This window comes from Clinocottus analis, unplaced genomic scaffold (genome assembly GCF_023055335.1).
Source record: "Clinocottus analis isolate CAN_PGR_092001 unplaced genomic scaffold, fCliAna1.0.p SCAF_5, whole genome shotgun sequence".
NCBI classification, from domain to species: Eukaryota; Metazoa; Chordata; class Actinopteri; order Perciformes; family Cottidae; genus Clinocottus; species Clinocottus analis.
Genome location: NW_027176207.1, coordinates 282,194 through 300,886, shown reverse-complemented (window position 1 = coordinate 300,886; position 18,693 = coordinate 282,194). Strand labels below are relative to the sequence as shown.

The 18,693-nt window shown below is 45.9% G+C and overlaps 2 protein-coding genes across 2 annotated transcripts; one reads left to right on the top strand and one right to left on the bottom strand.

Annotated features, from left to right (window-relative positions):
* Nucleotides 1-2,245: 2,245 nt before the first annotated feature.
* Nucleotides 2,246-14,300, bottom strand: LOC137803091 (vascular endothelial zinc finger 1-like). The gene is made up of 5 exons (XM_068601359.1): nucleotides 14,203-14,300; nucleotides 7,839-8,596; nucleotides 5,052-5,121; nucleotides 4,795-4,957; nucleotides 2,246-4,419 (listed from the first exon to the last, which is right to left on the bottom strand). Exons 1-5 carry the CDS (start codon nucleotides 14,233-14,235, stop codon nucleotides 4,109-4,111), a joined length of 1,335 nt encoding a protein of 444 aa, XP_068457460.1. The 5' UTR covers nucleotides 14,236-14,300; the 3' UTR covers nucleotides 2,246-4,108.
* Nucleotides 14,301-16,874: 2,574 nt separating this feature from the next.
* Nucleotides 16,875-17,996, top strand: LOC137802180 (gap junction delta-2 protein-like). The gene has a single exon (XM_068599823.1). The coding sequence runs from the start codon at nucleotides 16,884-16,886 to the stop codon at nucleotides 17,994-17,996; it is 1,113 nt and encodes a 370-aa protein (XP_068455924.1). The 5' UTR covers nucleotides 16,875-16,883.
* The last annotated feature ends 697 nt before the right edge of the window (nucleotides 17,997-18,693 follow it).

Genomic DNA, 18,693 nt, shown 5'->3' with positions numbered 1-18,693 from the left:
TTTGGTTCCTTCTTAAACCCACAAAATGTTTTGTGTAGAGATTGTGAGAAGAGAGATGTGTGCGTAGAGGAATGTGACCATTTTCTCTCACAGCTTTTTATGCATCACTGATTATCTTGAGCAGGTAAACAGACATTTTGAAGACACGTACGTTTGATAAATATGTTTTATATACGACTTATTGAACTCGCGTGCACACGTTAAAGAGCAGCACGTTTAGATGGAGTCAACGGGTTGTTGTTCTTTCCCTCTCATCACTGAAACAAACTGAATACACACCTTTCATACCTGGTCGTTAGGAAGGCTACAATTACCAATCCAACATCCAGGCGCCCCCATGTGTCTCAAAGGGGAACTGCAGGTGTAAAAGCGGGTGGAGGAAGTTCTCTGGAAACCCGACTGAACCCCCAGAGGGTCCCGACCCAGACTTTGACCTGCAGCCGTTCAAGGGCAGCTTCCCTGTGAGCGCACGGCCTGCAGCGTCCGACACGTTTGCTTCGTCGTGACCGCAGCAGAAATGTCAAGCGGTGCGTTGGTGTCCAGTGAAATGTGTGTTTAATGACAAGCAGCGCTTTACACTGAACCGGCATCACGAGGAGTCGATGCTACTCCTGTGTGAACTACACAAACACACAACACTTCTGGTTTTAATTCCAAGATGCCGTGGAGCTTTCATTTTGAAATGTTTCCATTACATTTTTATTAATTTTTTTATTCTATTTTAAGCGCTTTTGACGAGAACCTGAAGCGCATTGGCTCTTCTATATTATTGGTCTGGAAACAGGAAATGAGCCAGACTTCAGCGGACGAGCTTCCAGAGTCAAATGACTTTAGATCTTTATCTTGTTTCTCTTCTAACCTTCACCCTGTGGACTGCGAGGAGGAGAAAGCGCCGCAGCCTTTAATGTTCGACTCCATCAAAGTCACTTTGAAGCCAAACAGCTGATGACGTTGCTGAAGGTCGTTAAAGGAATAGCACAACTGCCTCCACACGTTTCACAGACGTCGAGCTGGTCGAAGCGGTTCTCTTTGCCTCAGTGGTTTCCATCAGTCAAATATAATAACCAGGCCCGGACGGATAATAATGAAATGTTGGCGTTCGTGGGTAAAGTGGCTGCTGTCACAGGGTCATGGGGCCCAACGGGCCACAGTGGGGCCCAACGGGCCACAGTGGGGCCCAACGGGCCACAGTGGGGCCCAGGTGGAGCAACGAGGGAAGATCAAACTGGAGACTCAAATGGCTGATGATGAAATGTGCAGCGACACCGCCACCTGCTGGGCAACTCAGCACCAAGCAGCTGCAGCTCGTGAGAGGGTCTCAGTGCAGTTTGCATTCAGTTTTCTAGAATTCTGGACAGATGAGAAATCCAGAAAAAAAGGACTTGGACCCTGATTTGAATAGAAAAAACTATCTGATGGCAACATTGTGTAAAATGGAAGATCTGTGTCGCAGTAACTGGAAGCTCCAACAGAACACCTGTTCTACTTCTGTGTTTCAACCTGAGAAGACTTTGACTCTCTGGCACCTGCGTCCCCACCAGGTGGAGGAACTACTCACACCCTTAACTTAAAGCCATGATGAGGCCCTCCTATTTTGTGTTGATTATGGCGCCCCCTGTGGACACAAGCGGACGTGTTCCCTGAAAAGAAAAACTCATTTCACTCAGTCGGTCGGTGCTGGTTCTCTTCAGCCCGACGTCTTCGTGTCGGACGCTCGGTTCCTGCAGCTGGAGACGCTTCCTCCCTGCGGAGGGATGCTGAAGGAGGCCGAGCTGAAGGAGGCCGGACTCTGTGGAGGGATGCTGAAGGAGGCCGAGCTGAAGGAGGCCGAGCTGAAGGAGGCCAGACTCTGTGGAGGGATGCTGAACGAGGCCGAGCTGAAGGAGGCCGGACTCTGTGGAGGGATGCTGAACGAGGCCGAGCTGAAGGAGGCCAGACTCTGTGGAGGGATGCTGAACGAGGCCGAGCTGAAGGAGGCCGGACTGTGTGGAGGGATGCTGAACGAGGCCGAGCTGAAGGAGGCCGAGCTGAAGGAGGCCGGACTCTGTGGAGGGATGCTGAACGAGGCCGAGTGTGGTCACACCCGCAAAGGGGCGTGGTCACACCCACAAAGGGGCGTGGTCAAAGGGAGGAGGAGCTCAATAATAAAGCTCCCGGATGTTTACTGCTAAAGAGATAAATATGATGTAAAAATGACGAACCAGTGGTTCTTTCTTCATACCAAACACTACTTAATACATATAAACACATTTGATAGTTTTCTTTTATTTAGACAACCCAAATAAAAGGCACATAACATTGCGCATGTTTATGTAATAATTTGACAAACATACATTTTAAAGAAATGTAGGAATGTTTGACCTTTCTGCTAATCGGAAAGCCTAGCCTCTCGTATATACAAAGTTACCATTGTTAATGTTCTAATACAAAAGATTTATAAAAAAAAGGTTATCTTATCTTTTACATCTATAGTAACTACCATATCCTGGAACTAAAATAGGTTTGTACAAAGATATACATTCAACTGCTTTCACAAGGGTCCTGGAATCTCAAATTTTGTTTTCTTTTCCTAAAAAATAAAGAGATGTTCAATTCCACCAGAAATGTTCAGTTTATCACATTATTATTGTATCAAATTTGGCAAACAGGCTATCATAGTGTATCTACGTAAATGCATAAGAACAAAGAAAAAGCTACGCTAACATTTTGTTTCAAACAAAACTTGGGGAAAAATGACAAACATGCATATTGCATTTCTCAAATGAACCGACGCTGCAACACTGCTGACGGCACAGTTCATGTTCACCAGCTTCAGTGTTCGGGGTCATGCGACAGCAATCTTGTCCATTTTGTTTTCATGGACACAAACTTGCATTTCATCAAACTGCCTCAGACCTCTGAGGCTGCACTTCAAAATGTAATACAAGGAAAGCGGACAGTGTGTCTGCCATTGTACAGGAAGGATCGTTTAAATGGACGGCTAGGTTTAAAATCAGCAGTTGTGGGACTTCTAGTCTGTGATGGAAGTCCTTCAACGCGACATACCAAATCATAAAAGAATAATAAAAGGGACCAGACACATGGTAGATCTACTTAAAAAGGAACCAGGTTCCTGTGTGACGGCGCTGTGTTTCCTGAGTGAAGGGTCCTTAGCATCATCGAGGGGCGTTCACAGATAAATGAGTCAAACTTAAAAACAGTGTACGGACGAGTCAGACAAACCTACAAAAGCTTCACTACAAGGTCCGGCCCTGGAGGTGCAGGCCGGCTCGCCGGGACTCTTAAGACTGGTTTGATCTTTGATAATACTGCTCACCTGTGTAGATATGCTTTCAGTGCAAGACTCCATCCTCTCTGACTTCATGGAAAAACAAACACTACAAATAGGCAAATAAAAAACAAACCAATAAAAAACAAAAGCACATGTGTCGCCGCCGAGGAGACGGCGCCGAGAGATCCACTTGAAATGACCAAAGCTAACAAATTAAAATGCCGACGTGACAATACATTACTATGTCAACTGTACAAGTTAGTCAGTGTACCGTGAGCGCAGACCTACAGAGAAGCTAAAGCACTGAAAAACATCCTCCCATGCACATGGAAGCTGCTGTCCCTTTTGCTAGACTCGGTTCCTATGACATTAAATAGTGATTAGCAGGCTATTATAATAAAAAACAACATACGTACAAAGTAACAGCCACAGGCTTTGGGAGGACAGCAATGCATCGGTATTGCTTCAGTCCTGCGTCGCGTCTCCCTCTGAACTAAAGAAGCTCAGGTGTGTTTTCCTACAGAGTCCCCTCCTCTCATACAAATCACAGTTTCATCACTAACTGACTACACTAAGTCTCACGGCGCTGTCCTGATCTCTCCATGAATCCTACTCGATTCCTACTCGCGTGTTCTGCCTCTCAGCTACTAACATTAGTGGGACGCAGCTGTGACTCGTGGGAACCTTCACCTCGGGAAGTAAACACGGTTCAGGGGGAGAAAGAGACGAGGTGCAAATAATGAGGACCGGAGTCTCTTGTTTCACTTCATTTTCCCTTTCCTGCTGGCCAGTCCAACGCCCTCTCTCTCTCTCTGCTTCCCCTTCTTCCTTGTCTCTTTACCATGGAGGGGAAGAAGGCAGGACTTGGGACAGAAAAGGCATGCTATCCATTGACCTCATGGCGATGTTGAGCGGCCCGGCCATGTTCATGGGCATGGTGGTGATGGCCACCGGGTGGGCGATATTCATGGAGCCCGTGGAGGGGATGTTGATGGAGGCGATGGTGACGGGGTGCTGCAGGCTGATGGGAGACGTGATGTTGACCGTGTTGGTGCCAATGTTCATTTGGGAGGCGATGGTGACGGAGTTGTTGGAGTGGCAGCGGTTCATCGCCGAGGTGATGGGGGCAGAAACGGTCACAGGTGTAGCTGAGGAGGAACGCAGAGACGTCAGTACACACACACACACACACACACACACACACACACACACACACACACACACACACACACACACACACACACACACACACACACACCAAACAATATCGTCACAATTCAGTAAAAACACCACAACGGTTTTGATATTCATGTTCTCCTGACGGTCCTTATTGATGGAGAGGAGATAAAAGCTGACCGGCCTTCAGCCTCACGACAGAAATGTAGTGTAGCGTTGGTTTTAACACCAGCGGTAACACAACCAGCAGCCTCTCTGTTACGCTTTGAAAAGAAACCAGGCAGAGATAAAGGAGAAGACACACATAAACATATTGAAGGTGGTGCAGAGCAACATGTGACGTGTACCTTTGTTACAGGAGGTGAAGTTGGTCTGTCCGTGAGTCTTCAGGTGGCTGGTGATGTAGGCCGCGCTCAGCATCTTCCCACAGATGCTGCAGGTCACCTTCCCTTCGTGCCGGATCATGTGGGAGCGGAGGCGGTCTTTGGTGGCGAAAGCAGATGTGCAGGCCTGCAGGCGGGTCAAAGGTCAGCGGCGTCCAGCAGCAACAGCGTGCATTATTCAAGTTATCATATTAGTCTCGTAGAGGACAGAACAGCCTTACCGTTACTTGACACTTGAATGGTCTTTCTGAGGAATGCACATGCTTGACATGGCAGCTCAGGTGGTCTGGCCTGCATTCAGTACAAACAGGAGAAACAGAAAACACATTTACTCTCTGGAGGCGACTCAACGAGCTGCACGAGTCGTAGAGAGCAACGCGGCACAGGATGTCTGACATTTCATGATGAAGGTGCCAATTCACTGTATTGATGAATAATAATGATTTCACTGAGCTATAAACCCATTTGCTACATATGTTTTATTTATTTCCCCGATGTAAAGACCCCAGTGTGATAATTACACTGCAGTCATAGCCAGCACACCAGAGGAGTGACTGTGAGGTTTTGGGGGTCATCTTGTAAACTCTGCCTTTACGTCACTGGCCGTCTGAGCAGAGACACGAACACATTAAAGCCGGTTGTTGGAAGCCGACGGGTGCATGTCACTAACCGAGGAGAGGATCTCCACAAGTGAAGCCGACTTCACAGCTTCTCCATACATTGTGCAGAAGTGTGGAAGTGTGTGGATGCGCTCTGTCTGCTGCGGTAATGAGAAGAAACCCTTAACCTTCAGTCAACGGGCGTTTACTTCTCCGTGATCGATGGTGCGTGAATCAGTTTGACCCAGTTTCACCAACACGGAGTTTACATTGGTACATTTTCCTCTTTCAGAGCATCATAGTGCACTTCTGTTTATTTTCATCCCTTGATTTTACTTCCAAAAATATAAAAAATCTTAGACTGAGTTGCACAATATTTCTCTCAGGCTCAAAGTTAGTCCACCACATTAATGCCATGCAGTTGTTCCTGAACAACACTGGTCCTAAATGAGCTTTTAGTTCGTCAAACATAACTTCAGCATATGAAGTGCTTCTGCTGAACTTTGCATCACAAATCGAGTTTGATAACTCTCACACTTGTTTACTTTCACAAATGTGTCAACAACTTGCATCAAGTAGCTTCTACACATTCAAATGGTTGAAAACACACAGACAGGTGATGTTTGCTTCCTACAGAAGACATCCATTGAAGTACATTTGAACCTAAGGTCTTGCCACATAATGTAATGTTCACTGTGCCTTTGACCTTCGCAGTGAGGCGGTCCTGCGTCAGCTCGCTGCTGATATTGAAGCTCTGGGCTGAATCCTGCTGGACGTAATGAGTAAGAGCCTCGGCGTTGGAGAGCTTCCCAGCTGGAGCTTTTCTATGACAATACGTCTTTCCAAGTGGAACCTTGTCCGTGGTGCGCTGAACCGGAGTCAGTTTGTGTTCCTCTTCCCTCGTTCTCTTGTGTTGGTCCAGCTGACGAGCACAGCTCTCCAGACGGAGCAGCTCTGCTGAGTGACTCAGTGGGCTGTTCTTCAGTCTCCATTCTCACTTTCCTGCATGCTGATGAGTCTCTGGCCGCGTCAGCGCGCTGACGTTACAGCCTGCTTTGTGTTTGTGTTGACGTGTGCTGCGGTCACAGCACACAACTCTGCTGCCGCTGAGTTCTCTCAACAGACGGTAAAATAGTTTTCTGGTGTGTCGATACATTTTAATTATTAAGCAGACGAGATGGCTTCCTAAACTTCACATTCATCCCCAACGGTCAATATGTTGACCTGGACATTACCGCAGAGTTCACTGGATTCCCGGAGGAGAGCTGTGACGCGCTGGCGGGAACCGCAAAGTGACAAGTGAAGCCCCCCCGATAACCCACGCTGCTGCTCCCCCATGTGCGACTGTTCAAACATGTGGCGTGGGGGGTCAATAAAAGTACAAATCCAAACCGCTTTGCACGTGCATGAATATAAAAACACAGCCGTCCCTCTGCAGGACGTCCTGCTGGGACTGAAGCAGAACGAGCAATGGAAGCAATGCGGTCGCTGTTCACTCAGTTTCTGGTAAGCAAAAACCAAAAGAAAAATGTCAAACACGAAAACACAACAAAAGCTCTTTCTTGGGCCGACAAGTGAAACCGACATAAAAGGTACGTTCGTTAGCAAATGTTTACCATCGTGTTATTTTTAACTTCTTTGCAGACCAGTGGAGACTTTGCTCTTCGACCCTTTAACCCATCACAGGGTGAAATTACTCTGCGTCTCCACGAACAAGAGAATAAATGGCGTGTCAGAGGCTTCCTGTTTACAGTAGCCTTCTGACGTTGTGATTGAGTGAAGTTGTACGGACACGTCCTCCAGAAGCGCTTCACTGGCAGTGCACGGCGTGCAGACACTTCTCAGTAACTCCAGTGGCTAATCTCCCGCTGGAGTCCACTTCCTGTTGCGTTCATGGGAGTCCGAGGCTCTGGGCCGGCCTCCAGAAGCAGGTTTTTACTGAAATAGTTGGATAACTGCAGTGAATTAAACTTAATTGCTTCAGATTCGTCGACATTTGGAGAGAAGCAGAAGTGGAAGTTTAGGACACTAAGGTCACTTTATGAGCTGCGTCATTTGTTTTCTCTTTTACTTTGTGCTTCGAGTCCAAGAGGGAACATAACAACTTATTCCAGCACCTCAGGAGCTGGATGAGGAATGTACAAAGACATTTGAAACGGGTAATGTTATCTCCCCGGGAAATCTGTTGCCAGCCCTGCTCAGGGTTCGCCGGTCTGACTCCCGATGACGAGTCCGTCTGGCAGCATGAAGAAGCAATGTCTTCACATCGGAAGTCATTTCACCCTTTTCTCCACATTTATGTGTACGCTAGGCATGTTTGTTCATATCTTCAGAGAGCCGGTGAATAAATCACGTGTGCTTTTCTATCATTAGAATAAAACCTTTCAAACAAAAAGAACGGGTCCTTACCTGGAAAAGCCTTTCCCACACACCGAGCAGACGTAGGGCTTGTGGACTCCCCCGTCGTGGGAGCGGACGTGGTAGGTCATGCGGTCCTTCCTCTTAAAGCGCTGCTGGCAGATGGGGCACTCGAAGGGCTTCTCGTCCGAATGGGACAGCTTGTGGCGGTTCAGGTGGTAGACGTCCCGGAAGGCCTTGCCACACATCTCGCACCCGTGGTTTTTCTTGACGGGCTTGGCGGGCTTTTTCGGGACGTGGGACGTTTGGTGCGGCAAGTTGCCCATCGCGGACGACGTCATGATGCTCGCGCCCGAGGAAACCGAGGTGGTCGCCGTGGAGAGGATGCCCGCCACCGTGGAGATGTAGGACGGGTGGCCGTTGATCTCGCGGGACATGGTCGAGATCATGGGCACCATGGTCGGGGCCGCCTGGGCGGTTTTCTTTGGCCGCGACACCATCTTGATGCCGGTGTGGCTGGACTCGTGGCGCCGCAGGTGGTAGCTGTCACGGAAGGCCTTATTGCAGTAGCCGCAGACGAACGGCGTTTTGCCCTTGTGCTCCTTCTTGATCACAGGCACTGGCATCCGCACACCCCCTCCGCTGGCCACATTGTCTTTCAGGAGATCGGCGGCGCTGGTAGGGGGCTTGTGGTCTATGTGAATGGGCAGGATGGGCTTCTGGTCGATTTGTTCGGCTCCTGCATTAAGAAGTGGCAGCAGGCTGTTCTGGGCCACATGGTGCTGGTGGTGGAGGGCTTCATTGGCCTGCTGATGAAACAAACATATGCAGCGATATCAATATTGGGGATTGTGGTGTAAAACAGATGGAGTACCCCTACGCCTTCCCAAAGGCTGCAGAAGAATTCACATGATAAACCAGAATAAGTGGAGGTGCATAAGCTTTGACGCGTTTACAAAAAGAGGTTAGCGAGATGCTACAGAACAACATGAGCACTGGGGTCTGTCACTAATGAGGTTGACACAGCATGCCACCGGTGCAAAAGAATCCAAATATACTGGATGAAAAACGATCCCGTCATGACGGTGCCGAGCATGTGACTGCAAAGCAAGCGTACCAAATTAGAGGCAAAGCCGAGTCCAGAGCTGGGAAGAGCAAGAGCAGGCCATTGGCCGAGCTAAGGAGCTCAGTGAGGAAAAGGAGTGAAGGGTTCTTACACAAACACAATAGAGAAATACAGGCCAGTAAACTAGACATACAACAGCGAGCATCACAGTGGCACAAACGCTCTTCCTAAAGTTTCTCAGCTTCAGTAGTTATGCTCTAATCAGGTTTAGAAGTGAGTCTAAAGCCACGTAGTGTAAACACAGTCAGCAAGAAGCTATGTTAATGATAAATCATATTCCTTGAGGGTTCCTGCTAAACTGATGTACACCTCAAACAAATATAAAACACAGTTAACGCTGCCGTTTTGGGAAACGGACACAGTCAAGTCGACTGTGTCGTGAAACACCAGCAAGAAAGGGTAAGGTGAAATGCTTGACCTTTTCCTTTGAGGTTCAATCATCCATCGCAGAAGGCCAGCCAAGAAAAGGAGGTGCAACAGAGGCGGCAAGGGGACAGAAAAGAAAAATGAACCACACAGTGTCCTCCTTATGTCATCCAGCCTATTGTGAGAGACACAAATCTGAGCAGTGATGCCTCAGCAGGGGATCTTTGTATGCTCATCTTCATTGATTTAGCTCATCTATTCATGAGACCGGGTCATTGTTTTTCCACACACTACTCGGCGAATCTAGCCGTCATTCCCTCCGTACGCAATGCGACCTGGGAACTCGTGGAGAATGCCACTAAGCCCACCGATCCATTTGTCCGAGCACCTGCTCACGCTTGCCACCTTCCAGGATTAGTCGTCATCATGCCAACGCGAACCCGTCCACTGGCACACCAGGTGGGCCGGGCGGGAAGGGGGAGGGGGCCCTTTATGTTTGGGTGGAGGGGGATACCAGCCGGGAGGCCTCTTTGTGAAGCTCGCGAGCGGCAGACACGGCACTGCAGACGGCCTGCCTCTATGCAGAGGTGCAGGGCCTGTAAGCTGCTGTGCCTTCATGCAGCTCTGACCATTTTGACACAAATGCGCTCTGACAACTGGGGCTGCTCCCTCATAAATAACATCAAAATGGAGGGAGTGCCCCGATGGCTCCACGGGCCGCTGTAGACTTGAATCGAGCTCACGGTCTGAGTCAGATTACGTCTTTCTTCAAGCTTTTGTGTCGCACGCTACAGCTGCTTACCGAAATACTCTTCTTTTTTCACAAAACAAAACTACAATTGATGAATAAAAAGTGATAGGGAGAAAGTGATTGCATCTTTTGGGAAACTAAATCTATTTAGTCTTTTCCTGGCACACGTGCCTTCTTCTCAAGCTTATCCGTTTGTTCCTTGCTTGTTTACCAATTTCTTTGGCCGCTACCCAGACGGCCGCGTTGACAAGTTCCAACGAAACATCACTTTTTATAATGTTTGTAATACTTCTGGATTTTTGTTCATAGCTTGTAAAGCTACACTAACACTGCAGGGATTCATGGCCTTGCCTGCAGATGTCGGAGGTTTCAAGTAGAGGTATTTTCAGTTCTGGAGGTTTTTGATGCATCAATTCTTTCACCTGGGTTTTGACTGCATCGCGGAAGAGGATGATGGAGGCCACTTCTAAGTAACTCACCAAGTCATCCCCCCCCCAAAAACACTTAAGATCTGTGATACCAAACCAGGTTGTAGCTTTTGTATTGCACAAAATAGATGTAATGGGTTATTGTTTGGCACCGCAGTAACAAACACACATGGTGTTGAGAACACTTGGCGAGTAGCCTTTGAAACGGTGACGTTCGAATCCCAGAGTCGCCCATTATTCCAACAGTCACTAACACTGTTATCAGCTTTAAAATGGCCAAGAGGCATTGTTACGACAATTCTGAAAGCTAACAAGCACTTTTCAAAGCAGACGCTTTGGCTCGTCAAAGCAGTAAAAGCACAGGTGTCTCTGCTAACTGATTAAAGAAAGGACCGCATTCCAGTCAGGTGAGCGGCTTTCAGGGCCCTAGGATTGTTCTTAAGCTCAAAAACATTTACAAAAGGTCTATGGTTAAAAACATGTGCAGAACATAAATTAGCACTGCAATAGATGAAACTAAATGCATTTGTCCCACTTGCACCTGTAAGCCACAATAAAAAGAAAAAGATGCAGAGTCTTCTTCATTACGTCTATAAAAAGCTTTTCCTCTGCCACGACTGCTGCCAAATCTCCATTCATTCATATATTTGACATAAACTGTGAATCCAAGTACTTTGTGCCGTTTGTTGTAACGGACCCGTTTTAAGCAAGCAAAGAAATAAAGCCCACTGAAAGTTATCTACGTGTACAGAGCTGAACACGGAGCAACGTAAAGACTCTGGTCAGAAACACAGGGATGAATCATCACTACTGACGAATGCTAATGTTGCTCCATGGCGGCTGGATTCTTGAGACGGCCATTGTTTGCTATCACGTTAGCCGTAGCAGCTTTATGGTTATGTGTGCGTGTATGTATAATTAATATATTAATTCATAATAATATCTATATGCTAGATGTGTACTTTATTAGGAACACGTCGACACCAACAAATCAACTCAATGGCTCCAAACTGCACGGTGCATCGCTGCAGCTATTTTTAAACTGTGTTTACATGTTTTGCAGTGTCTTGTAAGGGGAATATTATTAGTTTAAGATGAGTCTATCATTTTACATTTTTAGTATAATTAGTTGCACCTGTTGAGAGTGATTTTTTTTTTAAACATTTGGGGAAGTTGTTGGGCAGAATGAATCAAAGAGAAGCACTTTTTAGAAAGAAATTATTCTTTCTGTTAGTATCATAGAGTTAGTGCTGTGTTTTTGTTCTTAATATTGGATTTTCCATATATTGCACTGCGCATGAATCAAAAACAGCAGAGGCAGCTGTACTTAAAGTATTATTCAAGCTCATTTACACAACAATATGGAGCATTTAAAAACGCCCGACAAAGTATAAAAACAGGAATATGTTAATCATCATCTCTTAATTTACACTTTGATGAAACGCTTTTCTGTAAACAGTAACATAGTGAAATACTTTTAAACCAAAAAATACTGCAAAGCCTGTGTCGCTCGGCGGTAGATGTAAGTAATAAAACATCTACCTCCTAGCGTCAAGCGCTCGATTGATAACTTCACGCAGATTTACATGAGATTGACAGAGTAACAGTGAGCGGGACATAATGCACGCAGCGCCTCTGGCGCGATGCCAGACACCACAAGCCACACCGTCCATCTGCCCTTTTCACCAGGAAGGAACTGGAAGTAAGTGATCAGTCTCTGACAGCCGAGCAGAGCGTCACTACCAACACCACAAAACAATGCTACGCATCCCAAAAGCCTGGGACACGCAACTTCATTATAAATATGATAAAAGCAGGCCACAGGGCACTATACTGCTGCTCTGCTGAAAATCAGAGTACACCGGATAAGTAATAACTCTATAATCATATGTACAGGGAACTTTTAAAAACGGTTTACAAAGTGCTCTGAACGACAAAGCAGCAAGGCAAGACAACAGAGAAAACAAACTACAACTCCTCCGACATATTGGTGATGTGATATTCACTTGAGCTTCTCCTGTGACTGAACCTGGACAGGTGGACCCGTGTTCAGGTGTGTGGGCATGTATCTGTGCATTGATCCGGTCAGCACCAGGGTGACACGTTTGTAAGAGCAGACTTAGTTGATGGACGAAACTACAGTAGACGACCACACAATAGTGAAATAAACATCAGCTGGCGTCAGCAAAGGCCTCAAACATAACACTAACGTTACCGACACAAACTATAAGTCTGTACCTGACCTCCCAGCTGACCCAGATTCATATAAAGCTGCGGTAAAACAAACATGTTTTGCAAGCAACAGATCTGGCCTGAACATTTCATGTTAGGATGTGGGTGCGTGTTAGATTTTTAATGAAAAACTGAAAGAGCAGTTCAAAGTTTTTTGTGAATGATAGTGAACTCATTAAGGAGGCTTCACCGTGAGGAGTGTCACACCCACTAAACACACACTGGGCACAACTTATGGGACAATACACCAAATGACAAACACAGAAAAAGCCCAATATCCCTCTCCAGACGTGGAAGCACCGGAGACTGAAGCCGGCCGTGTACAGCATGGTCCATGTTAATTACCAACGGACACAATGACAGCGTTCAGATGCGCGGCAAAACGTCGGTTTGAAAAATGACGTAAACGTCTCCATGGAACTCCAGGTCTTACGCCCCCCGAGTCCCACTGGGCTGAATTGTTGTGGGGCTATGTAACGTCATGGGATACAACCTTTCATTCATGTTTTATTGAACAATAGCCTCACGTCTGAGAACACACTGAAGAGCGCCAAACCACGGCGTCTCCCTCCGGGATGAAGCGGGTCCACGCGTTGCGTAATGCCGCCGATCATTTAAAAAAGGTGCTCGCTCCTCCGCTAGTGTTAGCCGACGTTGTGCGCATAGTTTGAATTCCTATTTTTTTTCTTTCGCCGCGGTATTCGGGATAAATAGCCTGTAAATAACCGAGAGAGCGTCGCGCACCGTTCTCTCCAAGTCGCGATAACGTTAGAGTTCTGTAATCTCGTTGCGTCAGCCTCGCCCAAATTAAGCTAACGTTAAATTAGCCGTTGAGTTTGATGTGGCTGGAGCACCGTTAGCTGACTTGGCTAGTTAGTGTCGGACCGGGAGCGGAAAGTTCAACGCGGGCTCGCGAGCCGCCGTTAGTAAATCTCAGCGACTGATAACCGAGACACAACTTGCACTTCTTCAGCGTTTACCCATCAGGCGCCACTTTTAAGTTGCCCGTGGTATCATCTGCGTTTAAACGAATAAATTCTCATCGACAATAAATCTCATTAACCGACGGCGTCCGATGAAAGCCCCTCCGTCTCAGGGAGAGGAGGAGAAAAACAGGTCCGTCTCGATTGTAACGGTGCGGCGGCGTCTCCTGCTTACTTCAAGTCATCCCGCATGTTGTTGCTAGCTTCGACTTGGCAAACTAACTTAAAACCCCCGAACGCTGTCGAGTTATTCAACACCAATAACCTAAGTATTTGTATAAGAGCAAAAACAAGCCACATTTTGCACACGCACGTTGAGGAGAACAGGTTTTTTTGTTCTAGCGTCATTCCCGAGCCTCACAGCTGGACGCCTGGATTCATATACCATTGTTTTGCTTGGTTATTTGATCTTGGCATTAACGTTACTCGTTTAAAAAACTGGTTTTACCGGCGAGGTATCCGGTGCTTCCGTTTTTTTAAAGGTTCTTTCACGAGCTATCCCAGTCCCCCTCCTAAAGAGTCAACTTACTTGAAAAAGAAACGTACTCCAGCTCGGCTCCATTTCCACACTTACTAATTCTGTAGGAAACCTTGTAGAAGCCTACAACAAAGCAACCAAACATGGCAGCTGAAACAACTTCCGGTAACCTCGCGGGAAGAACCATTTTGTATACTATGTAGGGGTGTGCGTTACGTTTACTACGTAAAAATAGTGCGTGGAGGCGGTTCATAATAAATCGTTGCTAGTGAAAGACTGTCAATTTAAAACATTTTGGGGAATATACACGCGAGACAGTCTCTGAGTCGTTCCTCTCCTAACACAGAACTCATGTGAATCGAAACACCCCTCCGGATGGCTTTCGCTGATTCTGCGAGGGGCATTTGTTACCCTGATTTGTCGACCACTGTCGCATGTGGTTTGGGTATGAATGTGTTTCAGTAAAACCACAGTCATTTTTTTTTACAAGAACATCATTTGGAAAGGGATTTGTTCTGCATTACAAGCTTTTGGTCCGACTCCTTCCCCATAATAAGAGAGTTTCCAGTTTAATCGGAGCAAGACATAGTCCTCGTGCGCAGCAGTTATTTTCTGAATGAAAAAGACAGTACTCATAAACTGGTTGAATTGCCTCCCAGTGGACCAAAATAAAAAAGTATTGTCGTCACTCATTGACTGCAAATACGTCAACTATATTGAATATCTACTTTTATGTTCAATGTGAGTTTTTTTCTGCAGACTTGTATAATTGTGTGATGGATCCATAATTTTTTCATACTATTTGTATAAAGGTTATTGCCACACAATATCTTTGGCTTACATTTGTTGAGTCAAAACATGTCTAATCTGTGTTCTTTCTACAAAGGGAGTAGACAAGTGCCTTTCTTTGTCAGTCTTCTTTCAACCAAATGCAAATGTGTCCTTCACTTTGTTATATAATGCATCATCAAACTGTAGAACCAGTGATTACTCAACCCTCAGAAAGAGTGAAAACTGACGTGACCACACTGGGGATGAATCATAGCTGCATTGTATCATCCGGATGTTTTTGCGACCATCTCAAAGATGTTTCACACATTGGACTTTAGTTTAGTCATTTTATAGAAAGGAGCATGTGATATATGTCTGATAAATAACAATAATTAACTTGCTTTTGTAGTTACGAGATAGACCTATGACAACACATGAGGAATACAGGCTGTACAGGCACCCCTAAGATACAACGCCCCATGTCATTTTCTTATTCTATATTTGCAGTAAAATATCTTAATCAACAAAAAAGAACCACACTATTTAGCTAATAATATTACTCATGTGGATACAATAAGCAGGTTCTGTGCAGTGAAGTGTGCTGTTTAAAACTAGGTCCCTGCGTGTCGCCGAAGCAACAGGGCTCAGATTGTTTGGCGGCACAATGTACACACTACATTCTTGGGCAAGAGTGCTAGACAATGCTAAACTTGCATGATGCCAGAAGGACCAGTGATTTAGGTAACACAGTGAGAACAGAAGGCCTGTATCAAACTAAGCGAGGCCACCTCACCAACAGTCGACTTCTCCTAAATTAAATGCAGCCAGAGAAAAAAAACAAACCGTGAACTATGAATGAAAACACAGTGTGAGAAACGGTTGAAGTTACCCGTGAGCTTCTATTCATGAGTACGATTTGAGTTATATTCCTTTGCTCCACGACAACCAAAAGTTGGTGAAAATGAAAAAGTTCCTGACATTTGTTGAAACTTGGATCATAAAGCAGACATGAGATCGGATGCGCAGTGATTCTTCACCCTTCCACTAAGAAAGCACACTTGTATTTCAGCTCCTAAATGAAAGTGGGCACATGGCTTGGAACAGTATTGTGCACACTCTTTCCAGTACGTTCTTTGAACTCTCGGCTCGTCCGTGAATGGCTGTTCAGTAAAGGTGGCCCCATTGTACATTTAAATCTTTGTCCCACGTAACATTGAAAGCCTTTATTCACATACAGTGCAACGAATGTTTCAGTTAGAGTTTGTGAATATGTGTGGTCAGCCCATTCTCTGCTCATCCAGCTCAAAAGACACGATAACGTCCAGCAACGAGCTCCACTTCAAAATATAGTTATGCAGATTGCTTCCTCTGGTATTTTTCCAGCTTTGGATAAGGAAAAGTCTGATTCTCCAAAGGTAAGCTCCTCCAGAACAGAGGAACAGAAAGAATATCATGGAGGGTTATTATTGTTTAGGTTTTTATTTTATTTTCCAGCAGCAAATTCTAGAGAATTCAATTGTAAAAACAGACTTTTCTCTTGCAAGAAATGGTGTCTCATTGATTTTCACTAAGCTGATGCTAATTCATATCTGAATCAACATCTGCTCTTATGTAAAGCCATAGAACATGCATGGGATTTGATGTGATATGAAAGAATCATTGATAACAACTCAGGCAGTTCATCCTTTTTGAAGAAATTCATAGTGGAAAAATTATGCCAGATTGTGACAATTGCATATGAACATAAGTTGATGACGCACTAAGAAAACTATTTGAGGATATTCACTGTATATTTCTAGTGGAATTATAGTTTAATATTTAAATCTAGATAATATAAAAAAGCCACATGTGTTCAGTTTTAAAGCACTTTCTGTTTGTTTTCTGTGAAGATCAACTTCAGTTTCACTAAGGTTCTGTTATTTATACATTCTGCTATTAAAACTATTGTGTTCTCCTCAGAAATGGGAGACTGGTCCATTCTTGGCCGCTTCCTAACGGAAGTCCAGAATCACTCCACCGTCATCGGCAAGATATGGCTGACAATGCTGCTCATCTTCCGCATCTTGCTCGTGGCCCTGGTGGGCGACGCCGTCTACAGCGACGAGCAGTCCAAGTTCACCTGCAACACCCTGCAGCCCGGATGCAACAACGTCTGCTACGACACGTTCGCTCCCGTCTCGCACTTGCGCTTTTGGGTCTTTCAGATCGTTCTGGTCTCCACACCCTCCATCTTCTACATTGTCTACGTCCTGCAGAAAATCACCAAGAATGAGAAGTTAGAGGACAGAAAGATTGAAGTGGTGCCCGAGGCCTCGCCTTCGCTTGAAAGGGACAAACACATGGGAGGAGATCCAGAGACCACACTGGAGGCCGGCGGTCCTTATGACACCAGATGCAGCAACGAGGACTGGACCTCACGGGAAGGTGAGTGGGAGGAGAAGAACCAGGAGGAGGAGGATGCCAGAGAGGTAGGAAAGGACCCAACCCAGCTGTCCAGCCAAGTTCTCCTTATCTACATCATACATGTTTTGCTGCGCTCCATCATGGAGATAATCTTCCTCATTGGACAGTACTACCTGTTTGGATTTGAAGTCCCGCACCTGTTCCGCTGTGAGACCTACCCCTGTCCAAACAGGACCGACTGCTTCGTGTCTCGAGCAACAGAGAAGACCATCTTTCTCAACTTCATGTTCAGCGTCAGTCTCGGCTGCTTCATCTTGAACATTGTGGAGCTGCATTACCTCGGCTGGATTTATGTTTTCAGGGTGTTGTTCTCTGCCTGCTGCACGTGCTGCAAGCCCGGCGGAAAACCCGGGCGGCAGGTGGATTTGTACTCCGACAACAACCCGCTGTTGCTTGAGCTCAAACACTCGCTTCGTGGCAGGGTCGTCCTGCAGACCAGCTCTGGTTCACGGGACAAGAGCGGCGGCCCAAACCAAGGCCCCTCCATCTCCTTTGAGACGGACTCCACACTGGAGTGCACCTCCAAGAGAAATGCAGAGGAAAAGGACCGCGGCAAGACTCGACTGCACAATGTGGCCAAAACAGGAAGAGGGAAAAAGTCTTGGCTGTAAACGATTTCAAACCCTATTTTTTCTTCTTGTGTTTGTGTGATTGAAATCTCTTCAGGACGGATCAGTTTCAGTACGTCGTGAAGTTAGTGGTGATCCAAAGGATTCAGACTCAGTCAGTTGTTTGTTTGTTTCTATAGCCACAGAAAATCTCTCCAGGCAAGAGAATTGGACATAAATAATCTGGAGTTTTGGAATGATTTGGAGATGTTGCAAGGTGATTACGATGCTGCTTCACTGTAGGGAAGCACTGATATGAATGTAGTGCAGATTCTTATGAAAACATTTCTGTAAATAGAGACAAATCAAGGTATTTGTTTTGTTTTATTCATACATCCACCTTCACCTACTCCCACGCCTACACTACCCTCGTGGGAGAAACATGGGCCCACAACGAATCCTGTAGACGACCAGGTTAAACACCAGAAACTATGTCGTGAGCTGGCCCTTGAGCAAGGCAAAGGGTTCTGATCTGCTGTCTCTATTGATTAGAAACAGTCAGCAAAGGAAATGCACCGTAACCTGGACAGTAAGTTATCTGTTCTACGAGGGCGACAAAAAGGCTTGATTCCCCCTGACTGCAAAATAATAACACATTTGATTTAATAAGTGTTTAAAAAGAAATCACAAAGACACTTTAACAAAAAATATAAATAAAATAGAAGGAAATATTTCAAAACATTATCAGATATAATATACC